Raw genomic sequence first — 22932 nt, 5'->3', positions numbered from 1 at the left:
CTATTTAATTATATCTGTAGTTTGTAACTATGTGTGTGTTTGAATCATCTAGCTATAAAAGTTCATAAATAAAGATATGCAATAAAAAAAATGACCCTTCTTCTTAGCAATCTGAAGTTCTGCTTTGTAAAAATTGGAGAGAATATCTCTATAGTCTACAATTAATAGGCCTTGGTACTATTCCAATGTCTTGTAGTCATACTCTTGGCCAGCGGGAATACTATCTGCAGTATGGAGTATGAGATTTTAATCTCAGGGGAGATGTCCTAGATGACTAAATCCCTTCTTTCCACTTCGTAAACAGGATTTATAGGTCTTAGATCATCCCAGAAAGTGGTGCAGAAGTACTGCAGAAGGGAACTTCCCTACAGTATGTGTTCCAAATGAGCTTTATAAGTACTCACTTGACAATCTGAAAATGTGGACATGCATCTGGGCAACTAGATAGATTAGAAATCTGGGTTAAGAAAAGCATGTGAAAGCATTTATAGGTAAATATTCACCACTTAGCTGAAGAGGTTGTTTTTGCATGTGATCTCAGAAGTTTGGATATCTGAGAATCTGGGATTTCCTTACTTGTCTTGCTTTCATAGATTTGTTTGCATTCCTACACTGTATTATAGCACAGGGTAGCAGAGGGTTGTCGTGGTAATATACTTTTTCCCTTAAAACCATATTATCCAAACATATTTACAAAAGAATGTGCAACTGTTGAATTAGTAGCCCACTCAATGCTTTGGGGGAGTCCATAATTGATGCTAACAGAGAGAGAAGATAAAAGTAATAAATACAGTGGCTCCAAGTAAGACAATACTTGGCATTAAGCTCATACAATACCTTTGATGTGGAGGCAGTGTAATGTTGAAAGACAAAGACCAATCCTTTCTCCACCAAATCTGTCATGACAATGATTCCCCTGCCAAGCTAAAGCACATGTGAACACCTAAGGGAAATATCATAGATCCCAAGGTGCCTGTAAGGTCAACATTGCTAAGGATTGAGGATATGACCCTACATAGACTGCTAAGATACTGAGACAGCACATTTGTAGGTAGCTTGGCCTAATGCCCTATCCTGATTGCATCTTACAACAAATATTTGTTGTGCTTCATTTCTACCTACTTAAAGAGTAATAATGAATGTAAATGTGAGTGGGCAGAGTGGACATCACCCAACCATTGAAGCAACCCATGATGGTACATTGTAAAGATTGCCAATTGTTCATAGGATGGTTGCATGATATGAAGAAAACAGGCTGGCTAATCAAATATAACCATTTTATTTTCGAGCATGAAGACCTCCCTGGAAGCCCCTAAAAGAATGGGGGGAATAAAAAAATAAGTATTATCCTATCCTACTTTCTGGAGCCCTTGAATTATGTAAAGAATGTTTGGATGCAAGACATATTACCTAAAAGAAGCTTGGTTTCAAATGAGACATTGCACATCTTCCATTTCTGCAAGTACTTCCTTATTGTTTCTTGGATAGCCTGGATGTTTAAGCATTTTATTTCTCTGGGGGTGGAGGACAGAATGATACCAAGGTATCTAAAAGAGGTTTTGGATAAAATTATATGTACCATTATCCTCCATGGACAGGAATATATTATATGTGATCAAACTAGATTTGGCAGGATTCACTTTGTATCCTGAAGTATGCTGTCACTTAGTCAGAATGTTCCAACAGAGAGGAAGGATCTCTTTGAGGTTCATCAAAATGATTCAAAAGTCATCTGCAAATAGAGCTAGCCTACTGTGGCACAGTCATAGACTTTCAATTCTTATTTTGAGTGCAACTCCCCTCAGAGAGGGTTCAATGGCTAAAATACCTAGTGGAGGGTGAGAGGGCATCCTTGCCAAGTATCCCTAGTGATTACTAATGATTTTGTTGTAGGGAAGCCTATGCGAACAAAAGCTGTAGAATCTTATAAGTTCATAGGTTCATAGACTAGTACAAGGCTAACTGCCCTTGTGGACCATTTTAAGCCTAGCTAATTAACCCATGTGAGAATCAAACCCAGCACCTTGAGTCTGGAAAGTACACACCTTAACCATTATGGCATCCTCCCACCCCTATTAAGTGGTCTTGATATACCACTGATACTGAATATGTAAAGGATAATGGACATTTAAAAGTGGCTAAGACCCTTAATTAATTAGATCACCTGACACTGTTGAACACTTTCTCAGCTTTGACAGAAAGCAAAGCTCTTGGCAAACTATGAAGATGACCCTTCTCAAGCAATGGGGTTGCTGTTAATGACTGGTGCCAAGAGATTCTGTCCTTGGTAAAACCCACCTTGTCTAAATGTATTAGAGTTGACAGTATGGGAGAAATGTGTGCTGCCCAAATGCCCATGTAGATCTTACAGTCTACATTAAGAAGAGAGACTGGCCAGTGAGTGGAAGGTGAGGATCCTAGTTTTAAAACTAAAAGGATTGATTGCTTCCACAAGAGTGGAACAGCCAATCCAGTGACCACCATAGAATTGGTGCTCCACAGAAGATTAACAGCTTAAGATGGAAGCAATTTGTAGACTTCCGCAGACAGCCTGTCACTACCTGGTGCCTTACTGTTTTTCAGCCTTTTGACAGCTTTAAGGATTTCTTGTTTAGTACTTGGTGGAATAGCATGATGCCCTTTTTACATTCTCTAGCTAGTCTAGAATATACCTGCGGGTCATTTTGTAGTATTGAAGGAATAGTCTAGCCATCACCATCTCTGATTTCTTGTTTTATAATATCCTGAATCTCTCCTTTATCTGTCCCAAAGCTGTAGAGGGAGGAGGCTGGGATCCATATAATATGCTCTTAGCTGAGTCTCACCTATATTGGTTCTACAGTTGGTTGAGTTACAAGTTCAGTTTCTTCCATAAGTTGTTAGCCCAAGGCTTCAGTTTGACATGCAGGAATCCTTGAAATATATCTCCTAGAAAATGTGGTGAATATCTGTCCTGATCATGCCTATGATATTTCTACTAAAAATTAGAGAAATCTAGGTACCTAGTTTAAAAGGCCAGAAGTTTTCAAACTTTGGGTAAAAATGAAGTCCAGTCAGCAAAAATACAATCTAAACCATCATGTTCAGAATATGGACATAGAAACACTCAATGCATGAGGAATAATCAAGTAAGGTAAATTCAATATATATTCTGTCTCTCCTGGTGAACTTACTAAATTTGGTGAGTGAAGTATCTAGGTGAAGAACTGTCAGTTACATTCCAATTGCCCGTTTTTTCAGAAATTAAGCTGAGGGTGTTAAGAAAAAGGTAATGTCATTAAAGTATCTTTCAGATCAGTAATACAGTTGAAATCAACCAAAAGAACAAGAAGGGCCACTAATTTTATCCCACATAAAGTGATGGATATAACTGCCCCATCTCCTTATGTTAGGTGAAAACAGACTAAAGCTGTAATTAATATTATGTTGCTTGTTTTTATAACTACCCTGGCTACCTCACCTCTTGGTGGAGAGACAGAAAAACTATTCATCATCTTTTTCATACCAGTGCAGCAACGTCTTTGTACTTTACTGATGAGTGAGTTGAAAAATAGCTATTTCATAGCCCCATAAAGGTAACCTAGTAAGCTCAGTGTTTGGTTAATGAGTCTCCTACAGCACTAGAGCATCTTGGAAATCCAGCCTAACCCATCTGCATAACTGGGATCACTTGAAGGGGAAATAATTTTGTTTATATTTACACTAAAAAAAATTCTTCTGCTGTAGCAAACACAGAATGGATATTCTTCCCTGTCATTCAGTCAAGCATGACATGTTGTACTATGTGTAATGCCTTCTGCCTTGCCCTTCTACTAAAGTTTGTAAATGTTCCTTTCTCTAAATGAGTCATAGTAAGTACATCATGTGTGTAAAAGGAATATATAATATAGAAAATGCAACTCAGACAACACTAAGTAACTGTTATGGAACTGGCCATGTAGCAACTAGAATTACAATAATATGTGTTTTAAGGTTAAGAGGTGTATATAACTGTGACTCCCCTGCTTAAACCAGCTTAGCAGAGACATCTATACACCAATGAAGATCAGACAATGAGCACTCCAGCCAAAAAGTTCCAGGGAAACTTTCATATAAAGCAATGATATGTACAACTATTGCACTGCTAGTTCTGAGAACAAAGATTATTAATACAGTAATAATAAATTACACAGCAATTAGGATGGCTATAATAACTCAGCAATTCTGCGATGTGCTTAGCTTTAACAAGTAAAAATGGAGTATGGAAATATGTTACCTGCTAACTATATGATGCTAAGTTAGGTCATATTAAACAAACTTTCAAGAGCTTTGTTGATATTGCTAGACCAAGCATTTGATCTAAATATGCAGTAGTTGATCTGTGTCTGTTAGGGTTTGGTGAATCTGAGTTGAACCAATTGTCCCACTTCCTACTTTACCATATCAGGTGTCCAGTCCATGTGGTCCAGGACAGCTATATCCACTTTCTGTTTTAAATAGAGTATGGCTTCTTTCAGATGCTGAAATATGTGTGGATTCTCTTGGGATAAATAGATGGATATAGTATGGTACCCTTAATTCTCTTTCCTTTAAGAAAATAGATCAGTGGCAGCCAAACTTTCCCTTTTGCCAGAATTTTGTGTGAACAGGGTAGTTTGAAAAGTATCCACTGAGACCTTTAGGTGGTTTATGGAGGAAATAAGAAGTGCAGTCTCCGAGGTCAGTGATTTGGCATGATGATTAGCTACAACTCTGGTGCTCAGACACTGGTTTGGGGTACAGATGATGTAGGTGCTGCCACATTAGATGCATTATGTTTGGCAGAGGTAAGAGACCACAACATATTTAAATTAGCTTCCACTTTGGATTCAGACTTCTTGGGCAGCATATAAGCAACTCTCCAGTACACAAGTAACTTTACAAATGCAAAGCTGAGTGTATCCTCATTATAGCTGCACGTTTAAAAAGTGTTGTCAGCTGGAGCTCTAATGTGTGATGTATATATTTCTGTGACTGGAACCGGAAGCCTAGATATTAGTTGTGTAATATTAAGAGTTTTCTTAGCTCCACTAAAGAATTATTAAGCCATACCTGCTCTGAGTTTCATAATACACAGAGAAGGAACTCATTGCAGAATGAACTGAGCCCATCTCTAAGAAATGGTGAACTAAGCCATGAAAATAGCTGTGTAAATCTCAAAATATCATTATTCCAGCAATAGCATGCATGAGAAAATGTGATGTATATACCAGACTTGTGGGGGGGGAGACTATGCAGTGTGATCAGAATGTTTTGTTTCTAGCATTTTGACTTTTTTAAGGCTACGCTTTTAATTGTATAATCCCGGACTGAATCACCAGATAAAAATGGAATAAAATATCACAATTTTAGAACTTGTATATTTAGGACATATTTTGAACATCAGTGCCTGATTAAAGCTCTTTGAGTAACTGTATTGATATTACACACAGTACATTTGAAAACAGAAAGTTTTGTCAAATAGACATGCAAAGGTCCCAGTCAGGTCAGATGCTGCTTTCCTTGAAATTGCCTATGGTTATCTCATAATAGAAAGGCAAAATGCCTAAAATGCAGACAACTGTGTTAGTTTGTAGCTACTTTATATAATAAACTTGGTTCAACCTTTTTCTGCTGGTGTCTTGTCTCTACTACTCAATCTAAACTATCAGTACTGTAATTAATTGTAGCATTAAATCCTAGAACAGATGTATTGCCTCAGTCTTCACGCAGTACTCAATTATTTCAGGAGGGTCTGTTCTATATATACATATACATATACATATACATATACATATACACAACAATCAACATGGTAGCATGACTGTAAGTATGCCAGTGTCTATCTCTGACACACAAGAATATTATCAGTCCTTTGAGTCTGATATATCGGCAGTGGCAGGAGTAATGGAACATTGTTGATAAATATATATATCTGTTCGATTCTCAGCTAGAGCGTCTTCTGTGTGGAGACATGCATGAATGGGTGTACCTTACGTGAAGGTTGTAAAGGCCAGAGCTGGCAACTCGGCATGTAAAATCTACTGCCAATCATAAGCAGACCAGAGTTCGACACAACAACAACATATATATATATATATATATATATATATATATATATATATATATATATATTATTTACATTTATATACATACAGTACTCATTTTAAGATTTTACACAGGTAGAAGTTACTAAAGAGAAAGGCCACATCCAAATTAGTGGATTGTACAGACAGCAATTATGTATAAAATTTGTTTTGTCATTTCAGTGAGAGGTTGAGAGAAAAAGAAGTTATGTACTTACCATAACGTTCCATGTGAGTTGTTTATCTTGCCTTTATTCTCACTGATATAGCAAAGCTCAAGGTTTGCCAGTAGCTTGAGACCAAGCCCCTTATCCCAGAATGCACTGCTGGAATTACCTCAGATCTTGTTTGTTGCAAGTATATATACCCTTTTATTTATTTCTACAAGGAAGCACTTCCAGAAAGGGAAGAGGAAGTATTGAATAATCAGGATGGTAGTAGCCTCTAAGTCAACTGTCAGCCAGGAGGGGGAAGGAGGGAGGGACGTGAGAATAAAGGCAAGATAAACAACTCACATGGAACGTTATGGTAAGTACATAACTTCTTTATGTGAAGTTGTTAAATCTCGTCATTTATTCTCACTGATGGGTGGTGTCCCTAGCACCCTCAGTCTTGGGTGGCTCATGGAAGTATGTTTTTCAGTACCATGGAACCAAAGGAAGACCTGTCCCTGGAAGCCTTATCTACTTTGTAATGTGTGATAAAGGTATGAGGCTTAGACCAAGTGGCTGCAGCACAAATATTGTCAAGGGGCAATTTAGCTTGAAAGGTAGAAGATGTAGAAATGGCTCTGGTAGAATGAGCCTTAGGTTTGTGTGTCAATGGCATGCTAGCATTCGCATAAACAAAGGATAAACAATCTGATAACCATTTAGATAAAGTTGTTTTAGCCACTGGATTACCTTTTCTGGCTTCTGAAAAGGATACAAAATGTTGATCTGATTTTCTAATATCCTTAGTTCTGTCAAGATTAAATCTGAGCTGTCTGTGTGCATCAAGTTTGTGCAGCATGTATTCCAATTTGTTAGAGTGGCTGGGAAAAAAAGACTGGCAGCTCAATGACCTGATTGATATTGGATTCAGAACAGACATTAGGCAAAAAGGAGGGGTTTGTTCTGAGAGATACTCTATCAGCATGGAAAATCATGTAAGGTGGCTGACATATAATGCTTGGAGTTCTGACACTCTGAAGGCAGAAGTAATGGCCACTAGAAAAATTGTTTTCCAGGATAAATACATGAGATCACAAGAAGATGCTGATTCAAAAGGGGAGAGAATAATTTGAGACAGCATAAAGTTCAAATTCCAGGGAGAATAAGGAATTTTGACAGGAGGTCTCATGTGAAGAACACCTTTAAGAAAAGTATTAGATAACTTATGGCCCATAACATTCAAGCCACCAAATCCAAGTTGGAAATTTGAGATGGCAGCTAACTGGACTCGAACTGTAGCAGCTGCTGCCCCGCCTTAAAAATCTTTGTCAAAAATTCTAAAATGGATGATAGCAGAGCTCAGAAAGGGTCAATTTTCTGTGTGTTGGCCCAAATTGAGAACCTTTTCCACTTACTGCAGTATAATTTCCTGGTGGATGGCTTGTGAGAAGACAAGAGAATTTGTCTTGTATCTTCTGAAATCAAATGAAGCCTGGCAATTAGGGGAAGTGGATTAGCCAAGCAGTCAGTTTCAGGGACTGCAGGGAAGGATGGAGGTCCCCTGACGGGTGCGTCAGAAGGTCTAGAACTGGGTCCAGGATCCATGGATCTTCCAACAGGTGATGGTGGAGAAATGGGAACCAAATCTGTTGAGGCCAGTAGGGGGCTATGAGGATAACAGTCCTTCCCAGCGATTTTGCTTTCTGTAAAAATCTGGGTACCAATGGGAAGGGTGGGAATGCATAAAGGAGACCCGGGGGCCAATCGTGTAAGAGTGCATCTCTCGGGGGATGTCCCGGAGGTATTAGGGCAAAGTTGCTTCTGCATTTTGAATTGATGTGGCTGGCAAAGAGGTCGCAGCAAGGCTGGCCCCATTTGCGGAAAATCAACTCCGCAACCTGTTGTTTGAGAGACCACTCATGAGGGAGCAATATCGCCCTGCTTAGCTTGTCCGCTATCACATTGGATTTCCCTGGGATGTGCATTGCTAACAGAAAAAGCTGGGATGACACAGCCCATTGCCAGACCCTGAGGGCTTCTCGACAAAGGGGGCAAGACTTGGTTCCACCTTGCTTGTTCAAGTACCAGACTACTGACATGTTGTCCATCTGAATTGCAATAGTTCCTAGAGGAAGAGAGTCCTGAAAGTACTGCAACGCCAGAAGTACCACTCTCAACTCTAGAACATTGATATGCAGATGTGACTCTTGATCCGTCCATGTGCCTTGGGCAGTCTTTCCCTGAAAATGCCCCCCCACCCTATCAGGGAAGTGTCCGTGGTCACAGTGGCTACTGGGGGGTAGAACAAAGGGTCTTCTGATTGTGACATGAAGAGATGCCAACCACCACTGAAGGTCTCTCTTGCAAGAATCCATGATGAGAATCATGTGGTGCATTGGTAGTTTCTGGTAAGACCACTGAGCAAAGAGGAGCCATTGAAGAATTCGCATATGCATCCTTGTGAGTGGTATAGCCAGGATTGCTGCCGCCATCAAACCTAGCACCTTCAAGACCTCTGCTGCTGTAACTTTGTTCTTTGACAATAGTGAGCTGATGTGTCGGTGGAGAAGTGAGACTCTTTCAATTGGAAGACATAGAGTGGTAGTTGAGGTATCTAACTCTGTTCCTATAAAAATGGTATGCTGCGATGGCGATAAGGCAGACTTTTTGAAGTTGATTGTAATGCCTAATTGATGGCAGAGTGTCAGAGTGTATTGTGTTGCCTGAGTCAATTGATGCCTGATGGTAGCGGTGAGGTGCCAATCATCTAGGTATGGAAACACCTGGAATCCTAGACACCTCAGGTGAGCCGTGACCACTGCCATGCATTTGGTGAACACTCTGGGGGCTGTAGTGAGACCAAAGGGCAGGGCTCAGAACTAATAATGATTGGCTCCCAGCTGGAAGACCAGGTGATCTCTGGAGCATTTGTTCATCTTTATGTGATAGTATGCGTCCTTGAGATCTATGGAGCACATCCAATCACCTTTCCCTAGGAAGGGAAGAATGGACTGAAGCATGACCATTCGGAACTTCTCTTTCTTTATGAACTGGTTGAATCTGCTGAGGTCCAAGATAGGTCTCCAGTCCCCTGTTTTCTTTGGTACCAAAAAGAATCTTGAGTAAGTTCCGAATCCAACTTTGTCTGCTGTGACTGGTTGGATGACTCTTTTTTCTAACAATTTGTGGACCTCTTCGATTGCTTGTTCCCTGAGACTGGGTGGAACATCTGGGATTCTGTTTACAGGAATGGAAGGGGAAGAGAACGGTATGAAATTTCCTCTGGAAATGATGCCTTGTACCCATTTATCTGATGTTATGTTTAGCCAGGCTTCTGGGTACAAAGACAAGCAACCCCCGACTGCCTCCAGAGCGAAACAGCCAGGCCCCCTTTCAGGACCACTGGTAGGGTTGACAAGAGAAATGACCCCTGTCACCCTGTTGCTGCGGACCCCCTCTGAGCGGGGGCGGCGTCTTCTGTTATAACCCCCTCCTCTGCCTCTAGAGGGGTTTCTCCACGTGTGTCCTGAAAGGCTCCCTGTGCTTTTCGGAACCACATTTTCCCTCCCCTAGGGCCCTTAGGGTAGGGCTGAGTAGGGGTAGAAAAATGGACTCCAATGGCAGATAAGGTCTTGCCTTCCTGCTCACACCTGGTTAAAGTTTTTTTACTTTAGGCCCAAGCAGTGATGAGCCATCAAATGGAGTGTTGATAAAGGAAGATTTAAAGGGTTCCACAAAGGAACAGAGATGCATCCAGGCTTATCTTCAGAGAGCAATGCCTGAACTAGCAACTCTACTTGAACCATCAGCTGCATAAGATATAAGATGCATGGACGAGTTTACAACTGAGTTTAGGGTAGCGAACTGTGTGTTGACTTTGTCGGCAACCCCTGCAGCTACCGTACCCTGGAGAGTATCTCCTAGCTCTTTCAGGAGATCTCTTTGTAGTCTTGTAAAATGGGTTAAGTAGTTCAGTGATCACAGAGAAAAAGTCACTGAACTAAACATGCGTTTCCCTTATCTACCCATGATCCTAGAATCTCTGTTAGAGGGATGGATAGATGCAGATGTTTCAGACACTTCCTTTTTGGTGGTTGCAGCTACCACCCTGACATCAACAGGCACTCCCTTGGTCAAAAATGGCTTGTCCACTGGGGCAGACATGAATTTATTTGGCTTGCGAGGGACAGGTTCCATGGCCTCCGGTGACTCCCACGCCTTATGAGAGATCAGTTCCATGAGCTCATCATAAGGCGGAGACACCCAAGAAGTGGAAGGTTGAGACCCAAAAGCCTTCAAGAGCACGGACTCATCCTCAGTAGGGGTCTTGGAATGCCAATTGCCCCTCTGACTAAGGATCTCTAATATCTCTGCAAAGGAGATATCCTCAGAGGGGGATCGATGGGACGCTTCTGACTCATTCAAGTCCGTGTCAGATGTCAAAGACTCCTGTGGGGTGTCTAAGTGCCTCCTCTTGCGCAGTCTCTTCCTGGGCACCTCCTCAATGGGGGGATCTGGGGAGGTCTCAGAAGAGCAGGGGACGCCCTGTGGGGGTACTTGAGGCTCAGGGTCTCTACGCTTAGGGGGACTGGTAGATGAAGAAGCAGACATAGAAGCTTGAGGGGAAAGGGAAGGCTGAACTGATGCTGATGTTGTCTTGGGAGACAGGACTCTACTCATAGCATTGAAGGCGCCATGGCTCCGACGAAAAGGGGTAGATGGACCCGAAAGGACTATCCAATCCTCCCGCACCGAAACCATGGGCTCCGAGCCCGAGGTAGGAGCCGAGCTCATCCGAGCCGAAGCCCCAAGAGGAAGAGTTGGCATTGGCAAATCGATCCGACTATCCTCCCTGGACCCGATGGGAGAGTGTCGGCTCCTAGAGACCTCAGTCGGCGCCGAGGACATCCGAGTAGATGGAGCCAATAACACCAGTGTGGGTATCGGCTCCAAGGGTTCAACAATCATCTGTCTGGGCTCCTTCAGCTCCGAGGGTCCAGTACAGCTCAGAGGAGGAGTAGACAAATTTGGTTCAATGGTCTTCGGCACCGGCGAGGTAGTCTGGGCCAACAACAATTTGGCACGTCCTGGTGCCTGTAAAAGCTTCTGCACTAGCCGATCCATGTCCAAATCCAAAAGGCTGACTGAAGACTTAGATGAATGCACCGAAGGTGCTGACTGGAGCAGAGGAGAAGAGGGAACCTCAGAGACCAGCTCCAAGACTGGGAGCTGGCTCTGAATCAAAGGGACACTCAGTTCTGAGTTTTGTGAAACCAATGACCCTGTACCCTCTGAAGTTCTTGCCTTTTTTGCAACTTTGGAATCTGAAGTATTTTGAAGATTTGGAGGATTTGGACGAAATGCTAGCACCTTCCTGGCTACTCAACACCTCAGAAAATGAATGCTGCAGTAATCCCCTGTCAATTAGCTTCTGCCTTCTCTCCAAGAGGACTCTTGAAGAAAAGGAATGGCAAATGCTGCAAGTGTCTTGAAGGTGTTTAGCCCCCAGACAGTAAACACATTGAATGTGTCCGTCAGTGACGGACATTTTCTGACCAAAATCTGGGCATTTCTTGAATCTAGAGTTAGGATGGGACTTTTCCTTGTCATCCGACATACTAAATAGTACAATACAAAAAACAGCATGCTGAAACTAATAGTGTGAAGACCTTCCTTTCTTTGTAAAGACCCACACTAACTAAGGAAAGCAACTAAGCCCAAACCGGGCACTATCTATGACAGAGTTAAACTATAAATTACAAATACGGGGCTAAACAGGCCCACTGAGAAAAAACCTGACTAGAAGAAAATAGTGATTATTAACTCTAAATAGGGCTAAAAGGCCCACACAAAACGACTAAGCCAACAGGGCACTAACTATCAGAAACTACTGATTCTATTATTAAAATTTTAACACTAATACTCAAACCATATATATGAAAATATCTAAGAGAAAAAAAGAAGATTTTTCTCAAAAACTTGCTATTTTTTTCCACAAATGGTCCAAGCTAGCTGGATCACCAAGATCTCTCTTGCCACAGCAAACTAGATTTGAGGTAATTCCAGCAGTGCATTGTGGGATAAGGGGCTTGGTCTCGAGCTACTGGCAAACCTTGAGCTTTGCTATGGGCCGTGTCGAAGCCGAGGATCGGCTCCGAACCCATCAGTGAGAATAAACGGCGAGATTTAACAACTTCACATTTCAGTTTAAGGAGAGTGTTTGGATAGTATCACACAATGAGCACAGCGTATTAACCTCGTGATGAGCATGTGCAGGAACAGGACTAGTTAAGATATTGTTTAAGTAATGGTTTAAAACTATTGAGTTTGTTGGAGTTTTATTTGTGTGGGGATACTGTTCTAGAATTTATCAACATATTGGGAGCAGAGCGAGTCTCCTGTAACATTATTTTATTTATATTTAAATCTGTTACTACAACAGAGGTCCCTTGCTGGACAGTAGGGCAGTAATAAGTTTTGTAGTGCAGGGTATTTTTTTGGATGATGAGTGAGTTTGTGCGCTGTAGTTAGTTGTGAATATGTTGGGTAGTTATGTATTTCAAACCAGTTTAATTGCTTTAAACTGTGATAATGATGAGTCCTATTGGGAATATGGTGACAAGTTTAGCTCTTTTATTGTAGCAGAAGGTGAAGGTCTTCATTTGAGAATTGTTTAAATTTGTTAGCATAACAGCACTGTTTAAGAGAGTTGGCAGTAAGAAGGTGGTGTCTAGAGTATTTCTCGCAGTATCTGTATGGAATCCATTGATCCTATAAAAGGAGCTTAATTTCTGGTGTGTAGATTTAATGGTGTGCAGTATATGCTGGTCATATTTGAGATTGTTATCTATTATGACACTTTGAAGTTTAGTATGAGTTACAGTTTCAGTGATAGTATTATTTGATGACTTCATGATGAAAGATTGCTTTTGATTTTGGCAACTTGAGGTAAAAAGCATTAACTTAGTTTTCTTGGGTTTGACTAAGAGGTATGTTTCTTTTAGCCATATTTTTACAGAGAAGTATGATTTTTGGATAATGTCTTGCAGCTTATTAACTGTTGAGGCAGCCCATATTGATGTTGAATCTTCTGTGTACTGAATTAAACTAACATGGTGAGTGGAGGTGTGAAGGTTATTATTAAGTATATTAAATAAGGATAGAGCCCTGAGGGATGTCTATAGTAACTGGTTGAAAGGATGAGTAAGTTTGTTGCCATTTAATGGCTTGTCTTTCAGATAGCTAGCTAAGTAGCTATGACAAGAAGTATAGTGAAAGTCCTGTTGAGGAGAATTGAATGACCAGTTGCTGGTGTGAGACAGTATCACATGCCTTTGACAAGTACGAACATGGTGGACACAAGCAGACCATTGTTTCTACGTTGGTTTATTACATTGGTGAAATGTAGTAGAGCAGTAGCAGTTCTGCGCTGGGGCCTAAAGCCATGTTGTGTTTCTGAGAGGAGGTTATTCGAGGTTAGTTATTGCATCAGCTGTATATGGATGCATTTCTCTAATATTTTGGAGAGGGAGGAGAGAATCACTATTGGTCTGTAGTTATTAAACTCTGTAGATATGCTATCTTTGTGCAGTGGTGTAATGTAGGATTTTTTTCCACAGCGATATCTTTGTGCAGTGGTGTAATGTAGGATTTTTTTCCACAGCGATAGGAAGTAGCTTTTTGCTATGGATTTATTAATTAGTATGGACCCAGGAAAGGTTATGACTTCTGTGTCATTTTAGGTAGCCTGATGGTAGTTTGTCTACAGCTACAGAGGTAGTTTTTAGTTTAAGAAACATCTTCGTTATGAGTGAGGTGGACACTGGACTAAAACTGAAGATCTATGGGTGGTTTTGGTTGGAAAAGAGTAGAGAGAGGTGGCAAATGTATTAGTGCCTTAGAGAGAGAATATTGATTGCATAAAGTAGGAATTAAACTGTGTGGGGACAGAGCCTGTTGTATCATCTGTTTTTGGAGAGGGAGTGGTGGTCTTAGTTTCTTTAGTGATGACCAAATGTTTTTTGGGGTTCTTATGATGTTTATCTTGTAGGTTGGTATAGTATTTTTGCTTGTCCTGTTTGACATGGAGTTTTGCAAGGCTTCTAAGATGTCTAAATAGCTGGAAGGCATTTTGAGTTCTATTTCAGGCCATTTTTTTCAGGTTTTATCCCTTTTTATCATGAGTTTTTTTGTTTCTTTTGTTAGCCATGGTGTGAGGTTAGACTTTACTCTTTTATTATGTACTGGTGCTAGATTATTTAAGGTCTGTAAGAATAATTTATTAAAGTATTCTACAGCAGTATCTAGTGGCATTGTTCTAGGTATATTCCAGTTATATTGTTTTTGTGTTTCATTGGAAGTATTTTTTGCTGAAATTGGTTGTATTTCACATTTGATTATAGATAATATGTTTGTTTAGGTTATGATTGGCTCTAATGACATATGTTGGTATGTGGTCACTTATGCTATCTGAGAGGCAGCCTACTTTTGTCAATTTGTCTGTTTTGCTTGTAAAGATCCACTCTAATATTGAGTAACTCCCTGAAGTTTTATGGATTCTACTAAGTGTGGATATTAATTGTTTGAAGTTGTACAAGTTTATGGATTCAGTGGGGGTAGAGGAATTTATGAGCTGCCAGTCTACATTTATGTCTCTAAGTATTATAGTTTCCTTCAGTAGGAGTAATGGAATCTATGAGCTGTCAGTCTACATTTAAGTCTCTATGTATTATAGTTTCATGGTTAATTTGTTGGCTTATCCAATATAGGATGTTTTCAGAGTATAGCTGTTATTCCCTGGTGGTATATAAATTGCTGTTAAACATAAGTTTCCTATTGTTGGCTTTTAGGAGTGTTATTAGAAACTTAGCATTGTTAAATTTATGTATTTCCTGTTGTAAGGTGATAGTAGGGAATTGTGTATAGTTGCTGCTACTCCACCTGCACACTTGTTTGGTCTGTCATGCCTGAATATATTATATCCTGAGGTGGGGGTGGGCGGGTGATCTAATTATCCTTTATTTTGTTTTTTTTTAACTAGGTTTCAGTAGCTATGACTACATCAGGAGTTTATGTGGTAAGGTAGGCATGTATGTCATGGAGTTTATTTTACATTCTTCTTAAGTATATTTACCAGCCTATATGCATCCCCACACATGTATGCAGAATAGCATCAGAAAATTGCCTGTCTATAAAAATAAAGACGCCATTATACAGATGCCAGATCATATCAAGGTCTACTAGGGACAACAGAAATGTGATGAGAAATAAAGTGAATAATTGTTGGATGATGCACTAAAATAGCTCATAGAAACAGTACATTTCTCAGTGACAAATGCTTTCAGAAATACTTTCTAGTATGTATCTGGTGTATGAGGCTATCACAAAGAGGTCAGCCATGTGACACCAATTAAATATGAATAGAGGACAGGCCTCACTTTTGGCTTCTCTAATGGTTATGCATCTCAAATAACACATTCTTTGGATCATGGTGTGATTATATCTGTATAAAGCCCTTCAAACTAGAAATCAGAAAACAGGTGCAGTTGTGTTGCATATACTAATTAGCATGCACAATTACTGTGTGGCATGTTAAGTGCACAATAATTCTCACTGATATTTGCACACAAGGATTCTCACTGATTTTTATGTTTTCTGCTGAGTGCATCATCAAGTTTGCAAGTTGAATAGAGGGTGCAGCATATGGAGGATGGAAATATATTGTGCAAATGCACCTTTTACATCTCTGGCAATGACATCATTGCACTGCAACTAATCAATATTTTGCGTGTGTTGTAAGAGTACCTGTGGGTATTTCTTTACACATCAGTAAGTCTCACATACACGCATAGACATCCACTTTGCCTTCACCCTTGGAAAAACACACAAATAGCTTTTCTAATATATGTGCCAACCTAAATGAACCTCATACTATACACATCTCAAAACTAAAAGCCCTATCATCCACTACTGAATACAAATCTGATTTTTACATTGTCTACTCATACTAAAAAGTCCACATGCCTTAAACTACTCCTCCCCATCACTGCAAACTATCCCAATGAGGGGACATCCACCCCAACCCAGGATCCTCCATACACCTGCTCCTGCTCAATCCCCCCATCAAAAAATCTGCTGCTAGTAACACTGCACATACATAGCATCTGTAATAAAATAACAGAATTTCATTTCTGGCTAACGCAATGCTCCCTAGACATATTAACAGTTACAGAAGCATGGTTAAAACCACACATATCCAAGACAATGAAATAGTACCCCCAGGATTCAACATACTAAGAACTGACAGAACCCATAAAAAAGCAGGCAGAGTAGCATTAATCTATCCCAATAACACACTACTACCTCTTTCCAAACCAGTTCCATCATTTAGCAATACTGAAATTCATATTGCATCTTTACAAATAAATAATACCAAACAACTATGTATAGCAGTACTGTACATAATTCTGGCCAAAACATTCCTATCCTAGAAGACATTCTCTCTTGGATATCTGAAAATATTTCCAATGAAACAATTATCATGGGCTATGTCAACATCAACTGGCAAAATTTAATCACAGACTCCCCATTAAATAGCATTAACCTTTATGGAATCAGACAACTCATCACCAATCCCACTAGAATGCAAAACAGTAATAACCTAGGAGGTACCCCCGACTAGGTCCTGGTGTCTGATCCTCACAAATATTCCAATTCTAGTATCCTCCCTAATAGTGACCATCATTCCACCTATACCTATAGGACCACCCTTCAGTTACTTAAAACCCACACCTAAAAATGATCCAGAAACCTAACAAACTTTAACAAACAACTATTTAATACCATTTCAAAATCTAACAACTGGTCCCCACTAAAACACTACCACTAGATAATGCCATCAACTACTTCAATAAACTAACAGCCTAGCCGCTCTATACACAAAAAAGAACAAAAACAAATCATGCATCATGGCTAACTGAAAGCATAAAACAAATACTACAGATCATAGACCAAGCCTGGAAACAATGGTATAAAGATAAAAATGGCACAAAATTTACTAAAGTATAAGTACGCTAAAACCTAACAATGCAAAAAAAAGCTAGTAATCACAGACAAGAAAAACTACTTCTCCAACAAATGGCCAACCACAAAAATAACCCCAAAATTCCTAGAAAACCATCTCAAGACTCCTTACCCCAGGCTTAAAACAAAATTGATCACCTTCCACAGATAAAACACCCTCCCAAATATTTGAAATGTTCAACACCCACTTTATAGATAGCATACTTAAGTTAGTAACAAACTCTACCACTAACACAAATTCTAACTCCACTGACAATCAAACTCCACATCTTTTTAAACACCTTTCAAAAACACCAGCACACCCTCCTCCCTCTCCATATTACTTCTACATCTAGTACTCCATCTCACCCATATTAATTACAACCGCTACCTACTACATTAATACATAAGCACCTTCTCAAACTAAAACCTTGTTCTCTTTCCTTTGACAATCTTTTTTCAGAGTAGTTAAAACTTGCTGCAGATGCAATTGCTTACCCTGTAAGTATCCCAATCAATTGATCCATTAAAGAGTCACAAGTCTCTAACATCTGGAAGAAATCCATCATTACCCCACTACACAAAGGTAAAATAATGAGTAAAAAGGTCACACAGGAAAACCAATTGGTAAAAAAAAAACACAAAAAGAAAAATCTAGCAAAGCTAGACTTTCCACTGTGTAATACCTTAAACCTCTTGTATAAGAGGCAGCATGGGATATATGCAAATTACCCTTTAAGGATATCGGATGTTTAAGCTAAATGGCAATTCTGAATGTCCATGACTTTTTCTTTTACTTTTAAGTCTGTTTATGGACAATTTTAGGCCAATAAAGCCAAACCCTTTAGCTGTGGACATGCATGTTTCTGCCTTCTTATGGCATCATCAGCACAGCATAAGAGGTATGTTTGACTTTTGGAAAGTGTGTGTGTGTGTGTGTGTGTGTGTGTGTGTGTGTGTGTGTGTGTGTGTGTGTGTGTGTGTGTGTGTGTGTGTGTGCTTGTTTTGTATGTAAATAACATAAATAGCATTTCAATGAGCACTCATCTTGTTGAACTACAATTACTAGAAAACTTCAGACAGTGGAAATCAACTTCAAAAGTATTTTGCACCCCAGTATGAGAGGTTTTGACCCATACACCCCTACTTTAATTATACTAACTCAAAGATGACATAATTTTGGGGAAAAAATATACACCACATGCAGTGAATCATTGGTTGGGAGCAAATTCAAACCATGCCTGCAGTGATCCAATGTGCCATCTTTCATTCATACTTGGATAGTGCTGTTTATTGGACAGCATGGGTTTGTTACTCTTTTATCCTACAGTCCCTGTTTTGTATATTTGCTCTATTTTTTTATGCAGTGCAAAGCATACATTCTAGCACAACTCTCTTCACTGTATACGTCAACACCACATTGTTTTGCATGGTTCATATATGCATACCTTATACGAGAATATACCTTACATGCATCTTTTTCATGCTTACCAATGTTTACAGTCTTTTTTTTTTATTACGCATGCGTTTCACAATTCAGAAAAACATTATGAACTCACAAGAGATGACTATTGCACATTACATCATACAAAAGTGTTTTCATGAAGTTATCTTCATGTTGCATTCCAGCTACCAGTCTTATCAGTTTATACTTGAATTCCGCAGATAATGCTTGAGCTGATTAACAAGATCTATGAATTACATCAGGCTCTATGTAGATAATCAGAATAGCTATAAAATATGTTTGTCAGCAAAGACAAAGCTTGATCAAGATCTCACTCTTGTCATAAAGAGTGTTATAAAAATGCAAAACTACTGTGAAGTTTAAAATTACAGAATTGTATGTTTAGTGTGACATTTCTGATAATACTTAAAAGTTTGTGAAAAACAAATCTGAGTTTAAGAGCACTTTGAGTTATTTACATTACAATAAATGTAGAGCAAATGAACTACTTTAAAATCTAATGAATGCGCTCATGTTAAACTTTACTAAACTGAAAATAATTATAACAATATTATAGGTTGCTCTGTAAAAATAACCACTTACCAGGATTTCTTAGCTTTTTGCTTCTCAGAACTGAAAAAATCACCAGACCATTTCCAATGATGTCTGTCACTATAGTGAAACTCAACACAGTGACCAAAAGATACATCTCCATAGCTGAGGTCTGCTTAGTTAAACGGTAACTATAATTTGTTCCTTGGATCCAGCAGTCATCACAACTCGTATTCATGACAGACATTTTGGTAACATGCTGAAAAATATTTATCAGAGGAAAATTAAGTGTATTTCTCTTCTCACTAATTATCAGATCATGTACAAGACTAGCAATAAATAAGCATGTGAATAACCCAAGCAGATGTTATACATTCTGTCAGTTTTTAACTTCCCAATCTGATTTGTTCAAGTTTGGAATGTCTCAGAAGGAAGCCTATTGGAAAGTATATAATTTGCTCCAAAGTTTGGCAGTTTTAAAGACAGTTATATGATTTTATGATTCAGAAATGTGGGGTGTTTTCCCTCCATCAAAATGTCTTCATTGGGTTACCCATTCAGACTTTCTGGCTACATCAAAGATTTGTTCGGCATCAGTATGCCATCTTATATACACTCAATGCAAATGATAACAATTTATTTATTTGATTTTTTTTTTTTTCAGAGTCCTCCCTTCTGCATCTTGTCAACAGTCATCCTCCTCCTAATAGCCTTAATCCTATTTATTCCATTATCATAATGGAATGGCCACTGTAGTGACCACTAGGAAGGGTAAAAGCAGACTGGAGATGGTATCATACAGGCAGCCATGAAAGGTGATGTACTTTATGCTGACCAAATTCCTGAAGCTCCAGCTGCATGCAATGTACGTGTGACTCTAGACTACTACCCTAAAAAGCATATCATGCTTCTATGCATGATTTCAAAAGTGTCGATTGTGAAACACATTGTTTGGTGGGTGTGGACATCCACCTACTCTAGGTACCAGTTAGGCAGCAGGTCAGACTGTCTCCCTCAAGCCAGTGTCAGGCATTTACTACCCTTATCTGCTAGTTTCTCCAGCACTTGGGTTATTTGATTTAAGTGTCAGGCATCTTTGTCACTCTCTATATATAGAGAGAGATATATAGATAAGTAGGTATAAGATAGACAGAAGAGAGATAGTAAGATAAATAGTTAAGAGTATGTAGGAAGAGAACTAAAGCTGTAGGATCAATTGACACAGTAAAAAAAAATCAAAGATAAAATTTTAAAGAATTATGTTCTGGATCTTTTGAGATCAAGGAACTGCTTCTCAATCCATCCTCTCTTGTTCAATTATAGGCGAAGCTACATTTTTTTCTTGGTCTCATGAATTTACTTCTAATGAGATAATGACTTTAACAAAGTTATACATCCCAATAGCACTTTGCACCTGCTGGTAGTTACTACCAGCATTTGCCATGTCCATATTTTCAGTTTCATAAGGTTTTTGTATATTGGCTAAAACCTTGTCCACTCCATGTTGCATTTTTAGTCATCATCCTTCTAAAGCTTCCAGTTTAACCTAACAGAATTCAGATAACATACAGGTATTGCTGCTGAATGCTAGGAGTATCCAACACAAATCAACATTTTCTGCAGGTACTGTTATCCCTGGAATGCATGGATTTATGCATCATCATGGAGATGTGGCACATCAGTGCAGGTTTTCAATATCTATTGTGTATTCAGGTCTACCACACTAGACAAAGGCAATACAGTTTTCGGTGTCTCTATATTCATAAAACAAAATTTCATCTCCAGGCTTATTAGGCAAGGTGATGATCTAAAACTCCTCCATGTGAAATGTACCATTAACAAAATCCCTTATCACATCATAGGTAACTGTAGGATCCCCTCTATGTCCCATCTGGCTCATACCTCTTACCTGACTAGTATAGAATCCCTCTGCATTAAGCCAAACATCATTCTCCTTGGGAACTTCAACTTCCTCTTCATGACTAGGAGATTTATACATCCCTTAACATATATGTCCATAGATTTCTGTACTTCTAAATTCAAACACTATGGACCAGTAAGTATGCTTCTCAGCAGAGTAGAATGAATCCTGGACTTGGTCCTTACCATTATGAGACAGCTTGTTCCCCACAAGTTGTAACTTCCTCCCTAGTCAAATTGGATAATAAATCTGTCATACCTCTCTAAGATTGAAGCTGGAAGCATCTTCAAATACATCAGTGTTTAGATGCTATTTGAAGGATAATCTACTAAACTTGAGTAATGACCTCACTAAATTTAAGAGCCTCCTCCAACCTGATGAATCCAGTGCATAAGTGGAATCCTTCATCGTCAAATTGTATGCATATGTGAATAGTTACATAGATGCGTCCATCCCTCACTGAAGTAAATATTATGCCAAATTTAAAAATTAAACCTGTGGTGGATCCCATATATTAACAGGCTCTACAGTAAAAAAAAAGACTCACTGCAGACAATATTAAATGTAAAGCTCAATGTCAAAAATGCTCTTGTTAAACTTAACAAGGATCTCCGTTTCCTGATCAAATCACACAAAGCTAGATGGGAGGTAAAATAGCTACCCAGACAATAGACAATCATCAGAGTTTATTAAACTATGTTAGAAATGTCAGAAACAATGTCCAGTGCTGCAGATAACTCATAGTAAATGATACCACATACTCAGACCCTGAGGACATAGACAATCTACCTGCAGATAAATTTAAATCTAAAGTCATCACTCTCTCCCTCCTACATTCTCAGATCACATAACTACATCTACACCCTCCTCAAATCTTCCAAGATAAGTCCTAAAAGCACTTTCCAAACTCAAACACACTGCTTCTATTGAGCCAAATAACACAACAATCTGCCTTCTGGTCATCCTGAAAAATAAACTTTCAAACCTCATGCAGTGGCTATTCAGTGTAATCAAAAAAAATTCCAAACCAATGAATACCAAAATCCAGAGCAAAGGAGAAAAGCGAACCAGTTCAGCTGTAGCTCACTGCCAAATTTATTCAAAATAAAAGACAAAAAACATATGAGATCATCAGTACCAGGCTTTTTCAAGATGAGTTTGCACTCACAAAAACACAGATTTATATACTACAAGTAATAATATCACATGATCAAATGTGTTAACAGCTTAGTTGATAGGCAAATAAATTAATAGGCAAATACATTGTTAATTGGTAACCTAGTGCAAACAGAACCACTGAGCCATGCTCTTAAAAAATTGTAAGCCATGCAGTTATAAAAACACTTCTGTAGAACAATAAAATGTTAAAAAACATTAAGAAACATTGATAAACATTAAAAAACATTGAAAAACATTAATGCATCTTTAATCAATCCTAAAATCTTTTTTTAAAAATCTATGTTAAAGTGGGTAAATGAATAAATAGAACCTATAAAATCACAGTGTGTGTGTTCAATACACTTTATGCAAAAAATGCCTACAAAAAGTGATGAAATGTATTAGTTGATAAATAAATAAAACTATCTGTTGTATAAAATGGACTCAGCCATAAAAACTGTAGTTTTATAAATTATAATTTATTTAGCCCTTCTTAATTTAAGGACACTAGCAATGCTGACACTGTCATTCAGGCCTGGGGGTTTTGTGGCATTCAGTTTG

General features: G+C 38.9%; 1 protein-coding gene across 1 annotated transcript in view; it reads right to left on the bottom strand.

Moving 5' to 3' along the window:
- LOC122808255 (melatonin receptor type 1A-like) overlaps window positions 1–21291 on the bottom strand; it is a 70503-nt gene extending 49212 nt beyond the window's left edge. The window contains exons 1-2 of the mRNA XM_044079219.1: window positions 21202–21291; window positions 19344–19551 (exon numbers count right to left, since the gene is read on the bottom strand). Of these exons, the coding sequence (XP_043935154.1) occupies window positions 19344–19551; window positions 21202–21291 (298 nt within the window). The remainder of the gene's footprint in view (window positions 1–19343; window positions 19552–21201) is intronic.
- Between the last annotated feature and the right edge of the window lie 1641 nt (window positions 21292–22932).

Source organism: Protopterus annectens, chromosome 8.part0 (assembly GCF_019279795.1).
Source record: "Protopterus annectens isolate FY-2018-M chromosome 8.part0, PAN1.0, whole genome shotgun sequence".
Lineage (NCBI taxonomy): Eukaryota > Metazoa > Chordata > Ceratodontiformes > Protopteridae > Protopterus > Protopterus annectens.
The sequence above is the reverse complement of the archived record's forward strand: the minus strand, read 5'-3'. Positions and strand labels throughout refer to the sequence as shown.